Raw genomic sequence first — 27,590 nt, 5'->3', positions numbered from 1 at the left:
AAAAGGGGTTCATTGTAAGGTTTGGAAGCCGAGATTCGTTTTGTTAAGAAGACAAGAGAATTGTTGGTGTACCATTTAGTAGTTTGTATCCATCCAATACCTAACTTAACTGATAGATTACCGATGCTAGTAATGCCTCTGAACAAACGTAATATTTTGATATTAGAGAATGACTGCAACCTTTATGGTAATGCATGTAAACTGGGTGCGGGGATAAGTTGTTTGCAAAACATTTTCTTGAGTGATGAAACAATAGTAAATGGATTAAGCCGTATTCTTCTTATGATTATTTTAAGGTGTCCGTTGCTTTAAGCTGTGACTAAATCTCCTCGATTCCTACCGATTATTATGAGCACACTTTTGTGTTAGAGTGCGATAAAAATGGATAGAGATAATACGATGTCGGTCATACCAAGTCATGACTTACAAATCGGTGAAATACCAATAACGAGATTAATGCGAAGAGGCTTTCTATTTTTTTATCAGTGCATTTGAAACCGCCGCCGCGTTAATATTTCCTATTTTACTAATTACAATTATCATAATTATTCCCATTTATGGATGCAGAAACTACTGAAGTGTACCTATAATGAAAGTTAATTACCTAGAGCTTACGTGTATAGTAGTATGGTGTAAGCGTGTGAATGAATTTAGGGAAGCAATTACCTTGGGTAATGAAGCTCAAAAAGACTATTCCTCTGGTCGTATCTACGTTCACTGTTATGTATAGCACTTAACTTTTTGCCATCAATGATGGAATATGATGACGTGTAAATGTAACGCCTTTAAGTCAAAATAGAAAAAAAATATTTTTTTAACATATAGGAATGTTTTTCAGCCGGGATCCCATAATTTAACTCTAATTGGTTCCTTTCTTTTAAGAGGGCTTATATTAAATGGTTCACTGGGACAACCTGTTGACAATACCAATTTCACCTTATTCATTATGATTTTTCTCCACTAATGTCAGCAGCTGCACCAAAAGTGTTTCAATTTTTTAGTGCTCAATAGCATACATATTATCTCGAAATCTTTGATGCCATATCAAATGATTTAATTTGACTTTATTTCATTTTTCTCTAGTAATCGGAATAAGTGTTTCTATGGCATCGTTTTCAGGGGCCAAAATCTATCAAATGCCAACTGTGGGCATTATCATTCTAATATATTAAACAGGGGTTTTAAGATGGTTTAGGAAATATTTTATGCACACAACTGTATGGAATAGCTGCATGCGACTGAGTCTTAATCCGATTGTTTGAATATATTTTCATTCCAAAAATCTACAGCAAACAGATAACTTTTCTTGAGAGTATGTCAGTCGTAATATTCTCCATCATTAAGATCGTACTTTATCTTTAATTCATCGCCATAGCTCATCAAATATACATCTACATCTTAACACAAGCCGTCGCTAGGACGTGTGGCAGGGGATTTTTGGTCACCAGTAGTACTATGTACTTCTAATCAAATACTAGCACAAACACAACATACCCCGTGATTTACTTAAAGGGCATGTAGGAGGGGATGATCGGACATCATTGATGTAGCAACCGTTACCCACAATACAGCTGATTTACTGTTAGCAACCACTTAAATGTTTCCACTAAGAACGCAAATAAGAAATCCCATTTAAAAGGGCGGGCTAGTATTCAATGCAGTCAACTATTATCTGTTCACTTCACTCATACAGGACTGACAATGCACAAATGAATTGGATCTACAAATTTATTAATTCACACGACAACCCTCCACCTGGCTCAAGGGCTCGTGGTGGGGAGCGTTTGGACACAAGCCATGAAGTGATTGAGCTGGAATGTAACTTTTATGTTCCTAAGTATTTTGGCAAGTACCCTCCCATTTCCATACTAGAGTTTCCCACGTGAGCTGTTGTCATGAATGCTGAGCGGGAAAAACAAGTACTTCAATCTATCCTTTTGGTTATCTATTTCTCTTATTTGGTGAAAATTTTCTAACCTGCTGATATAATTTGGGGGGCTGAATTGTCTCTTCTATGTTGCAAATCCACACGATCAATATCGTTGCAATAGCTTTCGTCTTGCTCTTAAGTTTTCGCATATCCAAGGGTTCCCATCCCAGATCTTGTAGTAAGTGTATGACGCTTTGTATTCTTTCGTGCAAACTTTTTCACAAATCTGGTGGCTCTTGTCTGTATTTTGTTCATTATGTGGTCGGTGTTTTTTCAGATGAATCCCTTATACTCATTGCATACTCTTATAAACTACAGCATTGGTTTTTAATTGCTTCTGATTGCAAACAGGTCAGATCCATTTCGAACTCAGTCGCCCTATGGGAAAAGCACTGTCATGAGAATGTGTCATTATTTCATATCCACGTATACCCCCATAGACATGCCATCCGGCTGTAAACCATTTAGAAAATTACTCAATGAATATTTTACTAGAGGTGGAAATTAAAAATCGGATTGTTTCTACCTTTTCACCGAAGTTTCAAGTGTTAAAACGAAACTTATGATTCTCAAAGATACAAGAATTATTTATTATTTTTTTTAGAATAAGTCTTAATGTGAAATTAACCTTTGTTAGTTGCATATTGAATTTTAGCCGCTTACATTTTCTCACCTCTTACCTACGAACAGATGTTGAGTAGTACTTTTTATTAAATTCGTACGTTCTTTAATTAACATAAGATGCAAGAAATACAGAAGTGTGACTTCAGAATCATGTCATGATTCTTTGCCTTCGCTTTGCTCACAGACAAGACTCCAACCTGCAAACCTTGGATTAGCAGACAAGTGCACCAACCCACCTGTCTAGCTTAACTGAAATAAAATGGCATATATAAGATTGAATTTTATAAGTAATACAATAGATGTGACATTAGTAACGGTTTAAGACATAGTGAAATAATAATCTGAGAAAAAGTTTTTCAATAACTTTAGTGCATATCACCTTTACACTAATAGCATAGTATACCAAGTATACAAGTGAAACTACACTATTAGTGTAGTTTGACTAATTTACAGGCATATCTCCTCCCATGGGCTACAGCCTTGGTGCGGCTGAAGGTCTTGTGCCATCAGATGACCCGTAGAGCTATGCTGGTGGGAGTGATGATATTTGCTCCTAGTAGGGTCGCCCATGCCACTTAGGTCGAAGGATAGGAGCAAGGTAAAAGGTAGTCTGCACAGCATCTATTCTTCAATTAGATGGCTGCAAAGGCGTCTGATCCCAGTGGGGCAGTCGATTAATGATGGTTTCACATTGGAAGCACTATTGAGGAAGGCTATGGGAAACTACCTCAATTATTCTTCACATTTTTTTAATAATGGACTCCAGCCTTCCTGAAAATGAGTCCTCGTAACTACAGAACTTGGTCCAAACAGCCGTTTGTCATGCCCAGCAGCAGGAGAGGCAAGGCTTCTTTAGTCGTCATCTCACAAAATCCTTGCAAAGCAAAACGGGAAGCAGCTAAACAGAAGGCAAAGAAGAATACCGCATTAGTTATAATAGGGACTTGGAATATTAGGGTGATTTTGAGGGCAGGAAAATTAGATAATATAAAGCGAGGGATGGAGGGAGAAAAGATAGATGTTTTAGGCCTGTGTGAGGTGAGATGGAAGGATAATGGGGAATACTGGAGTGATAGTTATAGACCAATCCACAGCAACAACTGATAGAATATTACTAGTTGAAGTGAAAGCAGAACGAACATATTCAGTCATTGGTCAGGTATGCATGCCACCAAGCAATCATACTGAGGAAAAAATTGATAGAGTATCCGATCAGATAGAGGATATCATTGCAGATGTTCCTAAAGGGAAGCATTTGATTGTGATAAATGATTCAAACACAACAGTAGGAAAGGGAAGAGATGTTAGTAAGGTGGGGGTATGCAGTTTAGGAAAAAGTAATGACAAAAAGTAATTGAGTACTGCAGGAGACAGGGATTAATCATCACCATCACTTGGTTTAAATACCACTAAAGGCTTATATACACATGGAAACTATCAGGTTACTCAGAAAAGTATCATTTAGACCATACATATCATGGTTAGGTGTAGATGTAGGAACAGTGTGATCAATTCGCACAGTTTCCCTGAAGCAAATGTGAAATGATGGCAGGGAAATTGCATAAGAATGTTAAGGAAACGCTTGTTAAAATTTTTATATGGATCATAGTTATGTAAAGAGTAGAAAGATGGTCATTGAAGCATGATGGTAGAAACAGATTGTTTGGTGACGAAGTGTTTGGATCAAAATGGTCAAAGTAATATGGACATACAGAAAAGAATTGCATTAACCAAAGAAACTTTCACAAGGAGGAGAGAATTGATGACAGGGATGTTGTGTATGGATGTTGAAAAAAGATATTTCAAAACATTGATTTGAAGTATAATTATTTACAACATGGAAACATGGTTCTTTAAGCAGGATGATTGAACTAGATTACATGCTTTTGAAATGTGAAAGTGGTGAAGGATGGAGAAGATGAAGTGGGCAGAAAAGAAAACAAAAAAGGAAATACAAGGCATGGTTGGGGAGGAAAGAGGATTGTTGAGAGAAATCCATTAGAGGCAGGCAAGATCGATGTGGAGCATTTTCATTGGCAATAGGATATTGAAGGCTGGTAGAGGGGAAAATGTTAGGCAGACAAGGAAGGGGCAGAAATAGGATAGGCATGCTGGATGAAACAAAGGGAGGAATGAAGTAAACAGAATTGAAGAGGGATTTATTGTAGAGTAGGATGTCAGATTGGTTTGTAAGGAGAGGAAAGGGAATGTTGCTGTACCATTTGATAGCTTATACCCATTAAAAACCTACCTTAACCAATAAATTACCTATAACAATAAAAATATAGGAATATCCTGAAGATACCCTGTAAAAACCACAGACAGTAGTTAATAAGTTAAGGAATGGGTATAAGGTATGTGGGCAAGCAAGAAAACAATTTAGATTTATCAGAAGAATATTGTAGAAATATGGTGGAATTTAAAAATTAATGTTATCTTCCACTTGGAAGGTCTCCTTGTAGCATTTAGTTAATTATGTTCTGCAAGTGTATAGGATCCTATTAAAGTTGGATTGATACCTGAATTGGATCTCATTTGAGGGAGAAAAGCTTGATATTTTAAATATTGTTATGATAGACTAAATAGTTTATTTAGACATTTATAGGAACTAGCTTCATTACTCACAGAATGAAGTCTAAATTAAATATGAAGCCTCATGATATTTACAGAAATTGGGAGGAGATTTCTTAAGCAAAGATTTTAGGCATGTAAGATAAGCCCAACGTTCTATGGCAGGAGAGCTTGCGACAATAAGATAAACAAATCCAGAGTAGAACCAACAAATTTTTTGTGGTCATTTTTCCAATAAAGATGTAATTTCTGCATGCAATGATTGTGTATCACTGGTGGCTCTTCATCTCTAAGCCAGAGAATTTTAAACCAAGACTTGATGACAGCATCTTTCTTAAAAATGTACTGCCTCAGAGTAATTGCATTAAAACCTAAGCATATTATTTTGCCAACATCTAAAAATTTTGTTGCATTGTCTATTGCTGGTAGGATTATTAGCATAGTTCATTGGTTTATAGAATGATTACTTGCTAGAATCCTTATTAGAATTGTATTGTACTGGAACTGTAGAATTCTTTTAAAGTTTGATTCTTAATCAAATTTTTTGCAAATCTCGTTTCGTCCATGCTTATTTTTACTCTGTACGATTTCAACTTTGATAACTAATTCAGGATAATACCAATCTTTCTGTTTGATACTCCTAAATAGTTTTATTTGAAATAGAAGCTGTCTATTCATGACTAATATATCTATTTTGATGGACCACTAGGATAAAAATCTTTGAGAATACTCTAAATGCAATATTGTCCAGCATCATCTTCCCCCCTTTGAAACTGCTCAAAAATATTAATTTTTGCCTTTTGCAGGGTTAAGAATACCAAACGCACCCTCAACAATTTGGTGCAACCGGAAGATTTAAAATTATGATATTAATTATTTCAACTCTGATTCCACCCACATCCAATTTAGATGAATGAACTTCATATTATGACACCCTAGCCAATGACAGGGCGACAAAGCTTTATTTTCCTTAGTTTTAAAAAGTTGACTCTTGTACGAATTCGAATTTGGAGCACCTAGTGTTGCCACCAACCGGGTGAATATATATTAAGTTTTTGACTGACAGGAACGGAAGGACCGGAACGAGCTACGATGTATCGAAACTTGTAAGAAGGAATTGTGGAGCGTTGAAATAACCGGAACAAAATAAAGTTCAAACTACTTTTTGTTATGATTTCGGTTGAGGAATAAGTACGAAAGCATGAACAGTCGTGCTACAGATTTGCATTATCCCAGCGATGAGCTATAAAACACACAATTTAAAAAATGATCACGTGTGCGTAAATTCAAGTTTTCAGTTATGGCTTCATCTGTTGGGTACCTCCCTCTTCTTCAGAGGGATATTGACCGTAGAGACGTATATTTTAAAATTCCCTTTGGTAAACTGGCTTGGATAACTGTCTCCCTCCCTCTATGCAGTTTTATTTTTTGTGTTCTGTGGTCTATAGCTTATGACTTCGAAGAGTCAACATTCACACATTGTGCGGTATGTACCATGTTCTATTAAAATATTTTTGCATTCCTGTGTGAATTATGAGAAGTATTGTATATAACCTGGCATCAGGCCATATTTTATCAAGTACTTAAAGGAATAATCAAGACTTGTAAAGCGTATTTTGTAACTCTGTGACTGTTTTTGGTGATAATAATTGGAAAGATTCCACGACTTCCCCATCTTAAGGATTGGCTTTTTCTGTACCGGGATTGCCATCCCAATTTGTTCAAACGAACTGCAAAGGAATTAATCTCATTACGCTCCGTCAAAGATAGGTTTGTAATGCTTCCGCTCTCCCTTAAATATAAATATCGACATCTTATTTGATATCTTAGTGAGCTGGATATTTTAGTGCCTTTTTTATAAAAACTTCTCCTGAAAAGAACAGTGTTGGGGAAGTTAGAGGTTGTTAAATTTCATTTTTAAATATGCTGTTAATAATGTAGTTCTTTAACTTAAAGGATAATGGAAAAAAGTAGTTCTTTTAATTGCCAATAAGAAAGATATTTCAGGAGGAAAAATTTGAATCATAACAATTCACTGTAAAAAATATACAACTGCTGACGTAGGTTCATAGGACTTACGCAGACATACACTTGTATTAATCTACAAATAGTATTTTCCCAGTTGCTACTAGTACAACTATTCAAGCTAATGAATGGGTAAACCCAATATATATGATAAATATCTCTTGAGGAAGTAATTCTTAGATGTTTTCCCCAGTATAGAGGTTAATTATATATATGAGCTTTTCTATTGGCATCATTTTGGTTTACTTTTAAGGTTATAACTCGAAATAACTAATGGTACTCCCACTTAGATTGGTGTAGTGTATAGACGTAATCACTTCTCTCTTGCACATTGGAACTCACGGGAGTAATTATTTTTCTACTCCTGCCTCACATTCTCTTATGTCTTTTTACCCCCAAATTTTCTTTTCCTCCCTATTCACTGTCCACAATTGCTCAGCACCGTAGGCCAGGATTGGCTGGCCGCTGGAAATGTATTTCATTGTCTCAAGGATGATAACACTAGAATTGACTCAATATGAATGTATTGGTTGGCCCAAGTATTTATTTTAAAATAATGAAATATAGAGCAAGTAAAATATCAGCAAATAATGAACTAAGGGCTCAAATTACTCAGCAATTCGTATGTCCAGAGGACATAAAATGCTCTATGTTGTGATAGCTTTTGCCTATTAGGAAATGCTTTAGCTCATCATAAAAGCACCTCTTAAAGTGGCATTTTTTTAATCCTACTGGTAAATGGCTAAAAACTTTAATAGTTGTGTTGTAAGTATCATTATATTTTAATTTATGTAACATTAAAAAATGTATATTTCCAACGTAAAAAATAACCTTAGAATACTAAGACATATGCATATTCACTCTATTATTCCCATGACCGCTGGTGGTAATTTGGCCCCTGTCAGCTGTAGCAGATACACATAAGTAATTAATATATGCACAAGGCAAAGTTTTTTAAACAATACAATTGGTTACTCCCAGTCCTCCTTATGGTTGTGTTTCATTTAACACTGGAAATTTTATTTCCTCTGAAGTCAATTTTTTTTCCATCTAAGGTTCCAAACTTCCTTCCGTCCATTTCTGCTGCCATTGGAAGTTTTTACCCTCAGAGATATGTGTGGAATTTTGCTATTGCCCTGCATGCAGGCCCTCGACTGCTGGTGGCCTCAATGTATTATAAGTACTATCTGTCAATAGTATCCTCGTGGTGGCACTTTCTGGCGAAAATAGCTTGTTGGCTGAATGTGATTGAAAATATGGCATTAATTGGCTTGACTTTTATATCATCAGCAGATAACTATAGTGAGTACACTAAACCACATTGCTCCAATTGTAAATTTTTTAATGTTACTTTCTTCTGCAAATTTATTTAATTTTTTTTGTTTCAGTGGTACATGAGAAGTGTTTTATAACATTTATGGTCACATCTGAAGTATACATGTTGCTTACGTGCTATTTATTGAAGAGTACTCGAAACATTCCTCCAAGCAATGTAGAGTCTTTGTCATTGAGAATGAAGTGGAAACTTCTTCTGACAAATGTGATATCATTTCTTGCTGCAGCATATTTATTTCTCAGGCACAACTGGTACTGTGAGCCTTGGGGTATGTGTACATTGCATAGTATATTTCTAACCTAGTTTTAATGCCTGGCCCTCCACAAGTAATAATTCTACTCCCTCGTTGCAAATGTAATTGAAAGAAAAATACTTGAAAAAATGACTTATTGTTTTCAGTTGTATATTTTTATATGCATGGTTTAATGAAAATCACAGTATGTGATATTATTTCTTGCGATATTCTGGGATTACTCTTTCATATGGAATAAAAACAAAATAGTCCCAGCAAATAGACACTTGAAGCATACAATGTAGAGCTAGCATGAGAAATGCATAGATTCTGTGACTTTAAACCTATTATTTACATCTTGCTAATTTAGAGTGAGAAACCAACTTCAGGGAAATGGCTAAAGAGGATACCTGAATTGAAATCTGTGGATATTATTGTAATATGGGCATGAGGAAAATTACCCCATAAGCCAATCCTCTCAAAATTGCAATCGGATAGACGTAGGTTGGAGGATAGATTGAAGGCTTTTGAAATGTGGTCATGAAGAAGCGGGGATGGACCAAAAGAAAAACAAACGAAGGTGTACTAGGTGTAGCAGGCGAGGAGAGAGATTTTTTGGGAGAAATCATGAGGCAGGAATAATGGATAAAAAGCAAATTGATTGCCATTAGGATATTGTAGACTGTATTAGAGAGGAGAATGTTAGGCAGATGTGTAAAAAGAATGGGAATTGGATAGGAGTGTTGGATGGGATTAAGGGAGGAAGGAAGTATACAGAGATGAAGAAGGACTTGTTGTAAAGTAGGATGCTGGATGATATTTTGTTAGGAGATATTAATTTGGTAGTTATATCCATCCAAAACCTGCATTTACTAGTAGATTACCTCAAAACAAAACTCAGCGAAGATAGCCAAAGTTATTTCTGCCTTCTCAGGTTCAAATTCAACTTGTACAAGAAATATTTGTTGAATGCTATGCAGAATATTTTCCACCTGCGCCTCCCATGTCTTTGCCTTCCGTGGGGTATACCTACTTGAAAATCGTTGAATGCATTTTTCTAAATGTGAAATGCATTCTTTGAAAATCAAAGAATATATTGTATTTTTAATCTCCTCAGTTTTGAAAGGTTTACACCTTATAACCATTTCATCTGTTCATCAGGTTTCAGTAAACATTCACACAATATCGCTGTAGAATTATTTTGTAATACTATGTCAATTCATCGGGAAATGAACTGATATTGAGCCTGGATCTGTCATGAAGTGCCAGCCTAATGATGATGAGTAAGTTTTAGTTTTTCTGACCTCATTTTAAAACATGAGTTTCACCATGTCTGCTTATATTTCCATTGTGGAGAGACGGTTCCAAAATTATGCATTGATGTTAACAATTCCGGCCCAAGTGGCAATGGGTTGATGTTTTCACCTGCTAGTCAAGAGGTCATGAGTTTAATTCTGGCCTAGGTAGGTTTTTCTCTACCCCAGGCTTGGGCATTTGTGATTGTCTACGTTGATATTTCATGTTGACAATCCAGCCTAAAAGGCGAAAATTGTGCTATTTTTAGATTATTTGTAAATAAATAATAATCTTTTATTTTGCAGTGTATTCAGCATTTTCAGCATGTGAGTACATTGTCGTACTAACCAATATGGGATTCCATATGACAGCATATTGGGACTTCCATGATCGTCACTTATTATTCCATCAATATGGATTCAGACTAAGCTGATGAAAGAAAAACATAAAAGTCATCATGTGAACAAATTGAAGAAGTTATCCTATGAATGAAGATTCAACCATACCTAGAGGCCATCAGGGTGTACACTGAGCTCAGTATTCCAAAGAAAAGATTTTTGTTATGCTAGTTATCTAGCATTTAACATTTTAAGATTTTGTTATTGTTTCAGTATTGTTATGGCATCCGTGCTTAATTTTTACACTATAGCACTGATTGAGGGTAAATTTTATTGTTATTGATTGTGGCCAGGGATTTTTCAGTAATTAGTCAAGGTGGGGATGTTGCATCCCAGGAAAAATTGTTTTAATATGAAAATTACTGGCCAAAATTGAAAAAGTTTTATGATTTTAATGTCATATGTGTGCTAGTTTATTTCTAGTAGCTGTCTGTGATGAACTCAAGTTTTAGGCTATTCTATAATGATGACCAGTAAATACAGATTTGTTAAAATTCTCATTTTCAATGCCCTTGGTTTTCATTTCAGCAGAGGGATTCTGTAGATAAGAAACAATGACTATTAATGTTGATGATTCACTGTAAAGGCAATTGTCTCTGGGAGTGATTATATATGCATCTTTTATGGACATCTGTCCCTAATATCTCAAGACATCACTAATCACCATTACTTGACATTAAGCTTACTGCAAGTCCTTGTGGACCGGTCTATTACCTTCATCAAAAAGACATCGCAGAAGCCTTGGAAGCAATTATAAAAACAGTTCCTACAGATTTGTTTGTATTCCCATGGAGTCACTCTCCAATTCACCAAAAAATTTGGAATCATTAATCAGTTACATGAATTTGATGAAGTCATGATGGACAAAGTAGGGAGTCACCTTACTCATATTAACATTGTAATAAGCATGAAATTCTAATGAATCTTAAGTTCCTCATTAACTCTTAGCAACATGTATTTTTTAACAATGAAATTTATGGGAAAGTTGTATATGTATGTACACAGAATCCCACTGCAGGCAGGGCCAAGCTCAGTTCTAAAAGAATATGTACCCACATTCAAGATATGGTAAGCGAAAAAGGTTTGCTGACAGCTTCATTACTGCCTCATCCTTGCATACTTGTTTTGCTTCTGATATATTGATACATTGAAGTTGGAGCCATAGATTTCAGTCCATCAGCCATCAGATTAGTCCATTCAAAGGAATTCTAACTACTCCATGCCTAATTTTAGAAGTAGTTTCAGCTTACTTTGCATTAAATTTTTTTAGATTTTACACGATGACGAAAATTTAATTGATAGTAATATTTATTTTAATTCAGTTAGATCCAGTAAAGTTATAGTGTGTGCTAGTTGATTTTAAATTATCGATTAGACAACTAAAGAACGGTGCCTTTCCATTGTTGGAAAATGTTCTGTTTATACTAAAAACCATAGAGTCAATAGGTTTTCAACCTAAAGAAGAGGTTACATTGTAAGTAATTTTGAGTAATCACTGATAAGGTAACATGTCTCATTATGATACATGCTATTCCATATTTGGTAGCCACAACACTCGTGCACAATTGCAATACATATTATTTGATAGATTGTTCTATGAATAAATTTTTTAACAAATGTGAGTTACAAGTTGCAATTGAAAACCTAAGGATGTCTGAATTTCTGTAAAATGCATCATTCATGGTGGTACATACTTGCTAGGTGCATAAAGTGAAAGTATTATCATTATCAGTATTTCAAAAAGCTGAAGCTTAACTGAAGATTTGACTTTAGTTAGTGTTGCAGGCATTTATGGAAATACATATTTAATTAAAATAGATATTGTTTTTCCACTTTATTACAAGTGTAAAATGCATATCGGTGTAACTGCACGAGTGCTGAAAAGTGCACCACCATTAATTCTATGCATCAAAATCTTGTACTTTGAGCCATAAGGCAAGTGCATTATAAAAGTTAAAAATTGTTCTGCAATCTAAGAAAGAAAACAAAAATTAATTTGACTTCCTTCAACTATTTCACCATAACCTTCAAAAAATCTCTCTCCCTATCCTAGCCATACCCAGATAAGATAATTACTACCATCCTTTTGATCATTGAGGTTAAGTAATGTTGGGCCCAGTTGGATGGGTGGAGTACACACCTCTATCATGATGCTCATGTCCCCTATTTACATGTGCGTCATCGCAGACAGATTGAACATGAGGTTGGCACAATAGACCAAGAAGTCTAAATGTACAGGGCTCCTTTCAAAGGCCCCCCACACCAATAAATAATCCTCTATTGAAATAGCTACTATTTTCTATCCAAACACCCATTTGCGGGATTCCCACAAGATACTCAGACAAGTTAGCTTCAATGTTTTATTGTAAGTAAAGATGGATTTTGAATATTGATATGCATTTTGCATTAATGGTAAAAAGTGGAAAAATAAAATTCTATGTTCATTTTAGTTTAAAAGATTATTTAAAAATCTAGGAAAGCATATTTTTGATAGCCACCAATATGCCTTCAAAATTGGGTCAGAATTTTGGCACCTAAAATTACCACCACCATGGAGCACCCTTTTCATTTTAGAAAATCTTTCCAATGCAGTGAAGTGTTTGAATTCAATTGCAGATCAGTCATGTATTCTTTGAGATGTTTTTTTATATCAGATATTAAAAAGATAGCTATAAAATTTCTGTGAAAATAGGTGTAAACTAAAGAATTCTGGATGCTATGCACAAAAGTGTGTAACCAAAGGTATACGCCACAGCAGAAAAAATTTAGAAAAATTGGAAACTGTTATTATATTGTGCTACTTGCAGTTACATTTCTCGTATCACTTGACATTAAATGAAGAACCTGAATGAAATTGGGGTCAGTCGGTTGTAATTTGAATGATTCCATACTTCACAATTAATTCAAATTAACCTTTCAATTTGAAACTCCTCTTCACCAAGCAAATTTTATAGACCTTTGTTTGTCGATTTAAGGTACACAACACAAAAATTAGTAACATTTATTTTCAAAAGATCATCATCATGATTCCGAAGCTTCCTAAGGTGATTATGCCATGGCTTTGTTCCAATGTGTGCATATTATTGCAGAATTGATGCTTCTTTATCTTTATGAAGAAGGAATTCCATCTAGTAAAGCCTGAGACAGTTTCCTTTATTAAGGTTCACATTTCATCTCCAATATTTTAGCCACTGTTGAATTCAATTTTCAGCATAGGTAATTCAGGTGGGATAAAAGTTATTTGGTAAATTTTATTTAGAAATGCACCTATGTTGAAAAGAATGATTTGACAAAAGTGGCTTTGCAATAGCTGTAACTTTGTTTAATGTTTAAGAAAGAGGAATACCCATTGGGCATATATTGTGATACTGTTTAAATTTGTACCTAGTTCTAATTTTATGAATTGCAAATTTTGGTTGGTAGTGGGAAGGACAGCCATTTGTATGTTTGTAGTCAATTTTGAGCAATTTAACATGAGGTATGGCTAAAAAAAAAAACATTGCCATGGACCATTAAGGCAGTATTCAGGTGATGTTATGTCTTGTAAATAATGTACAATGTGATTTGATCAAATTTTTTTACTTCTTCCATGAGCCATTTTTTACATTCTAAAATGCTATATTTATATAGAATTTGTCTTGACAGCTGCAAAATTTTGCTGTCCCTTGCTAGATAAGGGTAGAAGAATGACACTTAAAGTTCTTAACTTTATCTGTATCCCTAAAATTAAGTTCCCAGTACACACAATCATGTAATTTCTTTGAAAAATTGTATATAAAATATTCGACAACATTTTGTTGACACAAAATAGGATATTTTAATGAGTAGTATGATGAATTTTTGTAGTATGTTTTAATGAGTATTACATTTAGTTTCTCCATTTGCACCTAACTCTATGTAGTGGCAATCAACATATTATCAAATTAGGCTCAAAGTGTTCAGTATAGAGCTGCAAAGAGTTTTTATAATTATTGGTTCTAATTCTTCCATCAAATTCGATATCTTCATGAAAATGTTGAAATATTAATTTACTTAAACTTACAGTGTTAAAAACCCTAAAAGCTCTCAGACAAAGAAGTCATTGTAAGGTACTGATGCCACCCCTCTTTAAGAAAGCATTAAATCTGGTTCATTCTGTATTCAGATGTGTATGCTTTTTCTGAGTCAAAAAGTAGGCCAATGGTATGCAATGCTATGAGTATCATATTTCCTAGGATTAGATTGAAGCCTAGACAGGTGTCTTATTTGCAGGAAAATCTTGTTTTAATGGAATGTCAATTTAAAAAATGTATGCCATTTTCACAGAAGCAGCTAGCTCATTGAAGTGCCTAATTTCAAAGTTTTCTCCCGCTAATGCCATAACACTCTCACTTTTCCTACTTGTGCATTCCCTTGTAATTTATCATTAACAAAGGATTGAATTTGTCTAATAAGCAATATTTTTCCATGTTTATTTTTGAATGTCTTTTCAAACTTTAAAATAGTTGTCTTGACTTCTTTAATAATTTTTCCGTCAGATGATATGAAATATATTTTGGTGCTTTTCGACATAAGCATGTCTGCATGAAAACGCTTAAGTGATTTTACAATACAAAATATTGGTCCGACAAACAATTCCTTGTTACAAAATGAAGTCCCAGCCAGCTTGGTGAAAACAAGATTTTATTGTATTCTTAAGAAAGGTAGGAATTGTAGTGACATAATTTCTTATTGACTGCTGTGTTAAAAAGAGTAAATGAAATTTCATGTATGTATTCACTTAAAACTGTGGTTCAATGTTTTATTTGAGTAGAAGTTTATTCAGGAGCTAGATTTATGTTAATCATTTCCATGTAATTCCTTGCCTTGCATTAACGGCCCACTCCCATACATATTTTATAATTGGATTCAGTTTATTAAGTGCCTCCAAAAACTAATATAATTAAATTTTTGAGTATGTCAAGATTTTGACTACAAGATTAAAATCTGCAAAAATCTAAGATTTTAAGAACGAGGCCACTCAATTTATCTTTCCTTTGAATTACCCAGTGGTTTTCCAAGAATGCAATTGCATACCGATGGAAGTTTGCTCATGGAGCTTTCCAATTAGTGATCATTGTTGTAATTTGACGACTTTGGCTATGTAGTACATATTTACTGCCAATTTTTGGATGGTTATTAAGTATTTGTGAAGTTGGATGCATGATTTCTTCCCATGAACAAGCATTTGTGATAAGCTAAGGTGAACAAATACCGCCAGTCAGATGTCACCTACAATGAAGCACTAAATAGATGCACTTTTCAATCTAAATGATTATGAATGATGTAAGAAAATGTTTCAGATATTTTGTAACTACCAAGTAATCATTTTCTCATTTTCATTTGACTATGTTAATTTTCAATGAGTTTTAATTAACTTTGACCCAGTAATTAACATATGCTATATCTCATGAAAAAACTACTCACTTTGTTTTTTTTCAGACCTTTAATTTTGATTGCCATAGTGATGCAATATCCTCAGGTCATCATCAAAATAAAAGTGTTGAGAAAAAACTAAGTGATTGTAGTTTCTTATTATGAAGCATTCCATAAAGTTACACCTGACACCATTAATTTCACGTGGTCTCCCGTCTGACCCACCGAACTTATGCCACATCTTTACTTGTTTATTTTTTTCACTCTTTAATATTCTTTTATTGACATCTTCTTTATTGATTCTCTTATCCAAACCCTAGAAAGGATGCATAGCTCCAACTCAGCATCATAGTGATTGGCCTAACTGATATTTTTGAGTAACGAATTTCAAATGCAGAAGATACCATTGCTCTTGAATAGCGGTATTCTGTAATGATGCTATCAAGTGTGATCATTCATTGTTCCATGAGATAGTCAGAGGGAAAGGCCATAGTCCCAGTCATGAGTTATGTCACAATGTGCCTTGGTATATGTACTGAGAGGTAAAAAGAGTGTGGTATTCTAAAGTAATATTGGTTGGAATAATCCTCGTAATAACTTTTATGGCAACCATATAATGCAGCCATAAAAACACGAGAAGATATTCCCATCATATAGAATGAAAGCAAATTTTTAACTAACAACCGTCCTACCCTATTTACCATTCCTTTTCTATCTAACTCTAATATAGTAGTTAGTCCAATGCTCTCTGAAACAGTGGTGATTTAACTGCTTTGGTCTAGTTCAATCCCAAGTAAGTTAGCATGTTATGCTTTTGACATTTTTTTAAAGAAGGAACCTAAAGCAGAATACGGCAGATGTGATTGGAACTTCATTATATGACATGCTCTTTTAGCCATTCATCTATGTGATTTATTTATTATATTGTGTTAAATACGAACTTTCATTGCTTTTGACTTCTAGACAAAATCTGGATGTGATGGTGATTGGTTATTGTTTTTAAGTGATTCATTGCAAAAAAAGTGAATTCATTTCAGAAAATATTGATTGTTATAAACAAATGGCAAGTGTTTGTGAGCTGCCTTTATAAAATAAATTCCGAAGTAAAATAAAGTTCTTACATATTAAAACTGAGTACCATCAAACCTTTTGTCTCCTAAGCTCCAACAGCACAAAATAGATGCTGGAAAAGAAACATTTTTCATGTGTCTATTATTATGGAAGTTTAATGTATAGAAAATTTGGTAAATTAATTGGTAGCTAAATGAACTTAGCTTACAACTCCGGCTTGGCTGGAACAGACAATATATTTTTCAGTTATTGCAACACAAATAGTGGTATCCTCTTTTCATTGAAATTCCATTAATTGCACCACATTTCTTCATTTAATTTTTGACTTCAATTGCATTCACTATGGGGTGCATCCATTTTCTTTCTATAAGCAGTTATATTCTCCTATTTATCTTCCATCACTTCTTTCTCATCTCTTCCTTCCCCCAAGTCTTCTTCATTCTGTCCTCTTCTAATGGCCATTATGTCTTGGCTTGAGAAAGTGCCTGTAATTAGAGAATGTTTTCGTTAATGTTAAAAATTTAAATACTATTTAATTAAAGTGCATTGCATGAAAATGGTATTTCATGGAAATTTCCTAAACTAGCAATATGGTGACAATATAACTAAGTATTGCTGATTAGGGTTAGAACCACAAATCATGCTGAGTGGTCAAGTTCAGTGTTCCTAAATGCAATTGCCATATAGGAATAAAAATTGTAGTTAATTCATAAGTTAGGTAAAGATTAATTAGTTTTCTAAACTTCTAACCTTCGTTTATGTCAGGTGATAAATGGTAATGTAAGCAGATGCATATGGTTTTGATGATATCTTGGTTTACACTTCCAAATCTCCGTGAAGCAACTATAATTTTCCATCCATCATTTCTTATTTGTATCCTCATCTCCACCATATCTTCTCTTTATTTTTCAAAAATCTTTTTTTTTTTAACCTCCATCTTCTTCATAAATCTTCCTCCCCTACCCCTCTCTTTTTTCATCCCTCCTCCGCCTCTAATAGCTTGGTTAAGGTTCTTGTAATCTAGGAATGGAGATTCATACAATAGGGTATGAAAATACTCTCTTCTTCACATATATCTTCTGTCCTTCATATTTTTCCTTCCCCAATCTATTTTATCAACCCTCCTACTTAATGACGATGTTACCATAGCTTGATTAAGCTCCTGAAATGAGGGAATGAGAGTACTATTACAAGGTTAATCCCAGAAGTACCTGACGCAACAAAGAAAACAAAAAACATTTTGTAAAAAAATGTATTTGTTTTCAACATAATCTCCTCTCAGCTCTATACACTTTTCCCAGCGATGTTCAATAAGTTTGATACCCTTTTTATAATAACTGTCATGCTCCTCAGAATAGCCATTAACTGCCAACACTACTTCTTCATGGTTGGAAAATCTTTGACCACCGAGCCATTTTTTCAAGTTTGCAAACAGAAAATAATCCAAGAGGGCTAAATCTGTTGAATAGGATGCATGAGGTAGGACTTCAAACTTTAATTTATGAATTTTGGCCATTGCAATAACAGATTTGTGAGCTGGTGCATTGTCTTGATGAAACCACACTTTCTTCTTCGCCAAATGCAGCCGCTTTTGCCTGATTTCTTTGCTCAAACATAGCAATTAGTTTGCAAAATACTCACCGTTGATAGTTTTTCCTATTTCAAGATAGTCCATGAAAACTGTCCCATTCGCATCCCAAAAAACCAACGCCATGACTGCAGATTGAAAGGTATTTGCCTTTTTTGGAGCCGGTTCTCCCTTTTGAATCCATCATTTTGATTGCTCTTTTGTCTTGAGTGTGAAGTAATGGACGCATGTTTCATCCATGGTTATCGGTGCAAAAATTCTGCTTTGTTGTGTGAAACTTTGCAGTTTTTGAGATATTGTACTTTTTAAAATGCCTACTATATCTGCTAGCTCGCGCACTTTCAGTCATCCAGGATCACTTTGTGGATTTTTTTCACTGTTTCAGGAGTCTTCACCTCATTTGGTCGACCAATGCGATGCTCATCTGACAGCTTGTGCGGCCTCTTTTAAACTCTGCTTCCCAATATTTTGCTGTTGTAAATGAAGAAGCAGACTCAACCAGAGTAGAATCCAGTTCAGCTTTTATATTGGTTGCGCTGAGGCCTTTCAAATGAAAGTATTGTGTCCCATAATGATGTCCAATTTTCTTAATTTCCCCAAATTTACTGAAAACATTCACTATTGATGGCTGCCAAACAATTACTAAACAACATAGGGTCTTCAAACTAGAAACATATGCTTAATCGATTGCATACTTTCTAATACAGTGATATTTGTAAGCAACTGCCACCTCTAAGGTCAGGCCGGGTACTTCTGGGACCACCCTCGAATATTATTTATAAATATTACTCAAAAAAGAATATCAAGCTATAGTTTTAAGCTATGCAGTTAAAATCTAAATGACTATTTTTTAGTGGAAAAGAGAATCCTAAAAATTTTGGAAAATACCCTATTTTCCTTTAGTATGGAATTATGTGAGAATTATACTAACAGTAGGCTAACCGATGTAAATAAAAGTATTAATTCTAGAAGAGGAGTGAAGGCACAAACATGTTGAGTTATAAAAACCAGTATTTTTACAGGCAATTCCCACATCATGTCAGGAATTTCATGAGTTAATTGAAACTTTTTCATAATATTAGAAAATCTAACCTTCATTGGTCTAAGGGGAGAGATGGTGAAGTAACTCGGTGCATCTGGATTGACAACGTTAAGTTTTAGGCAACCCAATATACATGTTAAATCAGGATTATCTTTCCCTCTTGTCGTTTTCTATGCTTTTTCCTTTCTGTTCATTTTTCTTTTTATATTATTTCATTATTCTCTTCTCTCCTTAACCTCACATTTCCCTCGTCCTGATTTTATTGCTTGATTAAGGTATCTCATGGTTAAGGAGTTCCCATGGTTAAGACTAGGTTAATATAAAATAGGCCCACCAAATATTCAGTGTAACTACAATGTCATGATATAAGTTTTTCGAAATCTCTTTGCTTATGATGATATGGGACAGAAATTGGGCTACAGGAGAAATTTTCCTCAGCCGGAACTGAAAACCAGCCATAGGAGCTAGGTTACGACATATTATACCAATACATTCAAAAGCAATACTAGAAATAAGCATTGATACTGAAACCTAGCCTCAATTGCAGTCAATAAAGATGACTTGTGACCTTATTGGTCCAACTCTGAACACTGTTGTGGTGACGGCCTTTCTTCTTTTACTCTTGGTTCTTCTTTCTTCTGATTGATTGATGCTTTTGTGGATGGGATGTGCCCAGAGTAGAAAATGGTACAAAACAAGCATTGCAAATACTCAATTCAATGGCACTCATTTTATAACCCTTCAATTCCCTATTATATCATGCTGCAGGATAAGGTGTTAAGTGTAAGAGAAATATTATTCTTCGCCACTCTTTTATATTTTTTTTTACCATATTTGGGCATAATAGCTTTTCATCACCCATGTTGCATGGAAATAACCACTAGTTGTTACCTCTTGGGGAGTGACCACCTTTATTTAGCACATATGATATAGCCTTTTTTTACCACTATTTGTTTAAAGCAATTTTTCTGATATTTTTGTATAATTCACTAGTAAGATATAGTTCTCATAATTTCACCATTTTTCGGAACCTGTTTAAGGAAATATTTCAGGACTTGACTGTTCATGATTTTGGTTTCTCAGATATACAACGTTGGTATAAAAAGTATGGGGAGAACTTTCAGAAAAAAGATGTTTCAGATTTTACTACAAAGCCTAAAAATTATTGTAAGTACATCCCTTGAGCGTTGACAGATTTTTGCCAGCAGCTTTTCCATGACTCGAAGGTTCCTTGGTAGGCGGATTCTGGAAGGTCCTAGAGGGTAGGTGTGACAGCTTCTTTGATTGCTATTGGTCCCATGGGGTTGTCTGATGGAGGATTTTACTTGCGGAAATAGCTTGCTGGTGTCAAGTGAGGACTGTAATGGAGTAGAAATGTTGTGATGCCAATGCAGAAGGTCTATGCAAGCAGACACTTGACTCTGCTTTAGATAAACTCTCAAGAACTTCCTGACCAGTTGAGTGCAGATCTTTGCATCACCAAACTTTTGCTGATAATGTCGTTCACCTCGATCTTATCAATGCTATTAGGATCTGCAAACATGAGCACACCTAACGTACAGTCTGGATCAAGCACTTCACGGACGTTGTTGTGTTCTTGACGTTGATGACCATCCAGCATGGGGCTTGTCCTCTAACACTCCATTATAACACCTTTTAGATGCTATATTTAGCAGATGATATCAATTCTTTTTTACATGATATCTCCCACCAAAACTGACCTCATGAGGGTCTCATGTACTAGCGGCATTTACTGACTGAAAACTAGGTAGTGATGGATACTATCACTCTTCAACCTTCTCGTCACATTTTTCCAATAAGTTCTAATGTGTTTAATCCTCATCATACACTAGCTTGTCCACATATTATTCCCCATATAAGATTTTTCCTCCAGTGCTTATTCCCAGTATCTGCTCATATGGTTCAGACGATAGCAGATCTGCATTTCTGTCATGAAAAAAGTAAAATAGTAGTAGTTAAGGGGTGCGAGAGGACTGCCTAATGGCAGAGGAGGTAGGGGTGTTCCTTTAATGCAAATATGAGATTAATTTCATTAGCTAATTCGTTCCATGTTCTCGAGGTTTAATTGAAATCATAGAAAGGAGGACTGCTGTATTTCACCGGAGGTAAATACGATTATCTTGCTGAAAATGCTGTCAGTTCAATTACCATTCAAGAGTGCACCATGTAGTAGCGATCAAGAGGTGCATCCCTTTCCTCGATTTCAATATAAAATGACATATAATAGTGATGTGAAATGGCATATAATATTAAAATTCCACACCTCGGGCAAATCTATTCTTTTAGAATTTTGTGGTTGAGAGGCTATGAAAGATAATCTGTATGATTACTTTTCATTCATATTTTCATGAATTCAATAATTTGAGAGGAAAATAAAAATATACGTCGAGTTACACCTATCGATTTGTAGTCGATCAATATTGGTCAGAATAGTTCATACTAAACATAACAGGCATAAAACTGCGTTTTGTAGGTTCAATTGCAGAATGTCACAAAGAAAATGGAGCAAAAACAACGAATTGAGAAAAGAAAAATAAATGCAAAATAAAAAACAACTTTGAGCTCGAGAGCTAATGACCCAATGCATGCATTCGAGTACGACTTGAATAGGTGTTCTGTCAACACTTGATGTTCGGCCCCTAATGACAAGCCATGAGATAGGGAGCCCAATGATTGCACAGACCACCAAAGAGGTCCGGAACCAAAAAGGTGACATCTAAAACTTTTGTTCTATTGTTTCAGGCTTCACTTCGTGGAAGTAATTGATATCCATTATTGAAATAGAAAGAAAGACTCGTACTTTTCCACAGATTTTATTATACGGTGAAACGCGTTGTGCCGTATAATAAAATCTGTGGAAAAGTACGAGTCTTTCTTTCTATTTCAATAATGGATAAAACTTTTGTGATTGATTTTCGAGTCAGTCTCACTAAATTACTCAATTCGAAGATTTAATCCTCTTAAATTCACTGAACGACGACTAAAATGTGGCACTTCAATTAGCGTTCTACCCTCACGTAGCTAAACCTTGTCAAATACATAGTTATCACGACCCAATAGTCCTCTTCACTTGCAATAATTCTATTTTACCTATTCTTCTCAGAACAAAATGTACAAATTTCCATCATACCATATGGAGCCAGAAATCGTCATGAAAAATTAATAATCTCAAGGTGGAATAGTTAGCCCAACTATGACCAGCTGGGTGCCTAGTTGTCGATCATTAGTACGATTGTTACTATCGAGGGTATCGATATTCAAGCGATTGGGAAAACGCGGGTTGTGCATTCGTGATTATTAAAGTAACGGTTGCCCGTGCCGATGATTACCTATTTTCTGAAGAATTATGGATCAGGTCTCTTCATCTATCGATGAACTATCAGCTGCCATAGGCAATTTTCGAGTAGGAGTCGTTGTGTTTGATCAAAGGTCGGACTACGAGCCCCTTAAAAAGATTGAGGACGCGTTCAAATTAAGGAGATCAAAGGCGTTATTAGAAAGCGCCTACAATGAACGTAAGTATAACTTTGGCTTTTAAGCAGCAACACGCCCATGTGTTTCATTGATTTGCAATGTCTAGCTCTTGTTTTGTCAGAAATGGGTTTGTAATGATTGGATTTGTGGTAAAGCAACAAGCTGCCATTTGTTGAATGAGGAAGTATTTTTAACTGTGTGTAAATGACCCAGGAATTTTCTTCATAATTTAATAAACAAGAAAAATATGGAGCCATGGAAAATTCAGAGGGGCTTTCTACGTTTGAATTGGAAAAACCGAGGTGGTATAGAAGAGAAAAATTTAGGACTGAATGTCAACAAGCTGCGACGCAAGGAATGACAGCCTTCTATGCTCTTCAACACATTTTATCTTCATCCCAACTAAGTGGTGATACTTTGGATAGTGATGCAGCAAATGAAGGGTATTGAATTATTGTCTTAATTTGCTCAATATAAGTTGCTTCGTAAATGTGTAATGTGACTTAATATTTTCAGAAGTATGAAGTCAAAATGGTACAAATTTATCCTCGAACTTTCGAAGGACTCATGGGTATCGTTTGGAGAAGGATATAATGAGTTGCTGATCGCAGAAAAATCAATGTTTGAAGAAGCACTTCGATTCCAGGAGGTATTTGCAAAGCTGAAAAAGGGGAAGGAATGCATGACTACTTCGGCATGTAATGATACAAAAATGTATGTTTAAATATTTATTCATAAACTTTGAGTGTGAGGGGTATTACACAAGGGCCTCGCTCTAGGTTTTTACTTCACACGTTATCAGCGCATCATACTGCAAGCAATAAGATGCAAGTTAGTGCAGGGAAGACTTATTGTACGAAAGTGTTTACCGCAACCAAAGTGATATCATAATTTTTGCTGTCCTTAGTCCATTACCCTTCTTATGGTTTCAATATTCTCGGTAAGCATTGTGAATGATGCGCTAGGACTAAAATTTGTTTAAGTAAATTTTAAAGGTATTTTGAAAGGTTAAATTACTTTCATTCTTTCGTGTAATTTTGATGGGTCCAGTTTCATCTTTATAATACGCGAAACTCTCACAAATTTCAATTTTCTCCTTTCATTTTCTACCTCACTTCCGAATTTGTACCCACCTTAATAATCCAAAGTGGTTACAAAACAAGTTTATTCTGTGAATTAGTACACCAACTTCACGTATACTCATTCCCCCCTGGTGTTCCAGAGTTTGATCGGTATTAGTCCTTGAATAACTTCTGAAGTCAGGCAATATAAATATGACGTGAATTCATATTTGTTTATAGTTCGTAAGATCATTATTTATTTACGAATAAGTTAATTCCATTTAAGAACTTCATAAACTTGACTAAAACTTAGACAAATTCTAATTTTCTATTACTCTCCACCATACCTTTTTAGGCCTAAATGCATAGTTTACGCAAGGTTCATAATTCAATGCAAAAGCACAAAATATTTTAATAATGTGGAATTTTTTGCATGCATATTATACATTTTTATCCTGAAATTATCTTGACAACTAAGGTTTGTGGTATCTGAGCTATAATTCATCGTATCTGTATTAGAATATTCAATTGGATGAATCAATTCTATATAGAAAATATTTAAAACAACCTATTGATTTTAAGAGTTATGCTTTGCTTTAGTAATACAAATATCATACTGTAGTTCGCGCTGTTTTATACTATGGTCATTTGGATAATGTGTACCAAAGTAAACTATAATCAGACCAAATTTATTTACCATAGGTTTTAGTTCTATAAATACTTTCTTAAAATAATGATTTTAAATTGCCTGTAATGTCAATATTGTAAGGATCTTTGTAAATCCATTGAGTTTTATCATTATACTTTTTCTGCAATGATGACCACTTTGGTTTGAGCATTTTCAGTATGATGGTGTGATTTTCCCTTGAAAATTCAATGAAACCAAATATATATAAATACCAAATAGTGTTATGGAAAATAGTGCCAATTTAATATTATTGGATTGGGTTGAACCAGCCACTGAATACAGATTTTTCATAATTTTAGGAAGTTGTCAATGGCCCAAGCAGGACTGGATAAGATGAATTTTATGAGGAGATTAATCATCCTTCTTGTTGGTGTTAAAGATTTGGATTTAAATAAACATAGAGACATATCGGATATAGTGCTCCACAGATGTAAGCAGTTGAATTTATTGGATGATGTACTGAATTGTTGAAGTTAACATGAATTATGCATGAAAAAATACTTTTTACTAAGTGTCCAAATACTATGGACTGAGGCTGGACAATTTTCAAGTGATGTTTACAAATGTAGGAGAGTGCAATGAAATAAAGGATACCTTAGTAAGTCAGTGGATGGTATTGTTGCATAAGTAGGTTTAGCATTTTTCTTGTGCAAAGGTCATGCTGTTCTATAATTCTAGCCCAGAGCTTGTGAAATCACACGATGAAACTGTTTGTATGAATAATGACCTATGCTTATGATACATGGCATTTCTAACTCTTCACGCACTCATGGTGCTTTTATCTATTGCTACCATTCTGTTTTCTATCATAGTTGCATGTTTTTCCAGTTCTTTCAAATACCTTGCTGTTACTTACTCGGGAACATATTTGTTCTGCCACCATTTTTATTTTGAAAAAACATTTTCATAATGTTTTTCACCATCACTTCTTCCTTTATTCTAAGATTTTTTTAAAATTGGCAATTTTCCACAAAATAAAATTTAATGCAACCGGTTTCAATGTAACTACACCATTGCCCACACACTCCAAGTGATGACTTACCTGACGATGATGTAGTTCCATTGAAACGGTCGCATTATATTTTATTTTGTGGAAAATTGCCAATTTTTAATTAATCATGATATTCCACCATATCACGCCTGAAACGTCTCTATTTGTTCATTCTAAGAATTATTATATTGTTTTTTTATCTGTTTTCACCACTTGAGTTGGTGTTACTCTCAGATTTCCTTCCCTCTCTTCATTGTCTCCTAGCGCCTAATGATGTTTTGTAACCATACTTTCACCATTAATGAATTTGCAACTTGTAACTAACTAGGTAGTAAACTATAGCTCTTTCTGCACATTAGGAAATCAACTTGACTTTCCCTACCACTAATTTTATTTGGTACTCTGGCTTTTTAATCTTTTTGAAAAAGTGTGCATAATATCGTATGCCATCATAAAATTAAATATTCTATAGTCCTCGTATTTCTTTCCCCAAAACTTTATCCTTCATCTGCTGGTATCCGCCAATTTATTCTGCTGAGTGAAAATAGCATTGTTACTAAAAATCAGTAAATGTCACATAGGTCAACATGTTTGACCTTTCTTGTTTTTAATAGTAAAAAAGCAATGAGTTATGGTAACTTCCCAAAAATAAGATTATCATGCCTTGTTTCATCAAATCTATGCCTAACTTAACAGATATATAGGAATGTACCTATATGCCTATCTAAGAATTTAATATTGTTATAAATGACAGAAATATACAGAAAAAGTGGGTGCAGTTTTCTAACAGACAATACTCTCATAACAATAAAAAATACAAATGAGCATACTAACCTGTAAGGGTAAACGATTTCCGGACCAGAATTAAAAATACATCCAAAACATAACTTACACAACTGATGAAAGCAAAATTAAATCATAAATTTCTTATTGACAGGAGAATAAAAGTCAATTACTTATCTTTCATCTGATTCCTTCTGTCATCCAGTGGAGGCTTCACCATGTTGTGAAGAAGAAGGAACACGTATATAAGAATTGAGATTAGAATTAATGTGTGTGGGGTACAAGTTTCACTTATTTGACACTAGTATGAGAAAGAGGCAGCCGTTGATTTATATTTATGTTCACCTTATTTTTCATAAAAATGCTCTTAGCTTTGATCCCTTGAGAAAGTAGCTTGTGAAATTATGCATTAACAGATGCTTCAATTTCTGGAACCTTAAGGGGTGATATACACACTTTACATGAAATGCCCAACTCATGACTGTGGACTACCGAAATGTATCCGAGATTATCATAAGGTCACTATGTAGTATTTACAATGTTTTTTACTCCCCAATATTCCAAGTAAAAAAACAAGGGAACCATGTATTATTGCATATAACAGCATTAAATATTTTTGCTAAAATACTTTCATGTACAATTGTTTTCGCCTTATTCTTATGCTATCCTTTAGATCCTCCTCCTACTCTCAAGAAAGGCTCCTGGTCTTCAGTGAACAGATATTAAGGCTTAGCTTAAATGAAAAAACTAATTGGATTCTTAAAATATTCTGTAAATCATTACATCCATAATTGTAGGTTATACTAGTAAAAATCGGCTCTCCTTTAAAGAAAATAAATAATACAGTGCCATGACCTGAAATCCTTTGGATCAATTATTCATTGATACCCGACTTAGCACTAAATAAGAGGGTACGCTGAAAACTAATGCACACATGCTTGTAGATTAAACAATGCACTCCTGGTGGCATGTGGAAGTAACATTACCCTCAAAATGCACAGGTTTGAGGTTGTTACATCCATCCAGTTTATTTCAAGAAGTGGAAGTATGGAGACGCATTCTAAT

General features: G+C 34.5%; 2 protein-coding genes across 3 annotated transcripts; both read left to right on the top strand.

The window, feature by feature from the left end:
- Window positions 1-6,250: 6,250 nt before the first annotated feature.
- Window positions 6,251-16,930, top strand: LOC139699993 (post-GPI attachment to proteins factor 2-like). The gene is made up of 4 exons (XM_071598414.1): window positions 6,251-6,611; window positions 8,206-8,452; window positions 8,539-8,754; window positions 10,320-16,930. The coding sequence occupies exons 1-4, from the start codon at window positions 6,426-6,428 to the stop codon at window positions 10,445-10,447; spliced, it is 777 nt and encodes a 258-aa protein (XP_071454515.1). The 5' UTR covers window positions 6,251-6,425; the 3' UTR covers window positions 10,448-16,930.
- A 5,192-nt stretch (window positions 16,931-22,122) lies between these two features.
- Window positions 22,123-26,125, top strand: LOC139698194 (uncharacterized). Of its 2 annotated transcripts, none has more exons than XM_071597120.1 (4): window positions 22,123-22,237; window positions 23,244-23,445; window positions 23,519-23,716; window positions 25,051-26,125. In XM_071597120.1, the coding sequence occupies exons 1-4, from the start codon at window positions 22,171-22,173 to the stop codon at window positions 25,220-25,222; spliced, it is 639 nt and encodes a 212-aa protein (XP_071453221.1). In that variant the 5' UTR covers window positions 22,123-22,170; the 3' UTR covers window positions 25,223-26,125. The 2 variants fall into 2 exon arrangements, with proteins under 2 accessions (XP_071453221.1, XP_071453220.1); XM_071597119.1 differs by lacking the exon at window positions 22,123-22,237 and adding an exon at window positions 22,426-23,043.
- Window positions 26,126-27,590: the final 1,465 nt, after the last annotated feature.

This window comes from Hetaerina americana, unplaced genomic scaffold (genome assembly GCF_022747635.1).
Source record: "Hetaerina americana unplaced genomic scaffold, ioHetAmer1.1.p SCAF_10, whole genome shotgun sequence".
Classification (NCBI taxonomy): domain Eukaryota; kingdom Metazoa; phylum Arthropoda; class Insecta; order Odonata; family Calopterygidae; genus Hetaerina; species Hetaerina americana.
Note: the sequence above shows the minus strand (reverse complement) of the source record. Positions and strands in the feature narration are given on the sequence as shown.

What these genes read in the sequence shown, in the direction of transcription:
- LOC139699993 (XM_071598414.1), top strand. Translation starts at nt 6,426, where the DNA reads ATGGCTTCATCTGTTGGGTACCTCCCTCTTCTTCAGAGGGATATTGAC. An exon ending in ATCATCAGCAGATAACTATA is followed by an intron (nt 8,453 to 8,538) that starts GTGAGTACACTA and finishes TTTTTGTTTCAG; the next exon opens with TGGTACATGAGAAGTGTTTT. An exon ending in CTGGTACTGTGAGCCTTGGG is followed by an intron (nt 8,755 to 10,319) that starts GTATGTGTACAT and finishes TTTATTTTGCAG; the next exon opens with TGTATTCAGCATTTTCAGCA.
- LOC139698194 (XM_071597119.1), top strand. Translation starts at nt 22,875, where the DNA reads ATGGATCAGGTCTCTTCATCTATCGATGAACTATCAGCTGCCATAGGC. An exon ending in AGTGATGCAGCAAATGAAGG is followed by an intron (nt 23,446 to 23,518) that starts GTATTGAATTAT and finishes TAATATTTTCAG; the next exon opens with AAGTATGAAGTCAAAATGGT. An exon ending in GCATGTAATGATACAAAAAT is followed by an intron (nt 23,717 to 25,050) that starts GTATGTTTAAAT and finishes TCATAATTTTAG; the next exon opens with GAAGTTGTCAATGGCCCAAG.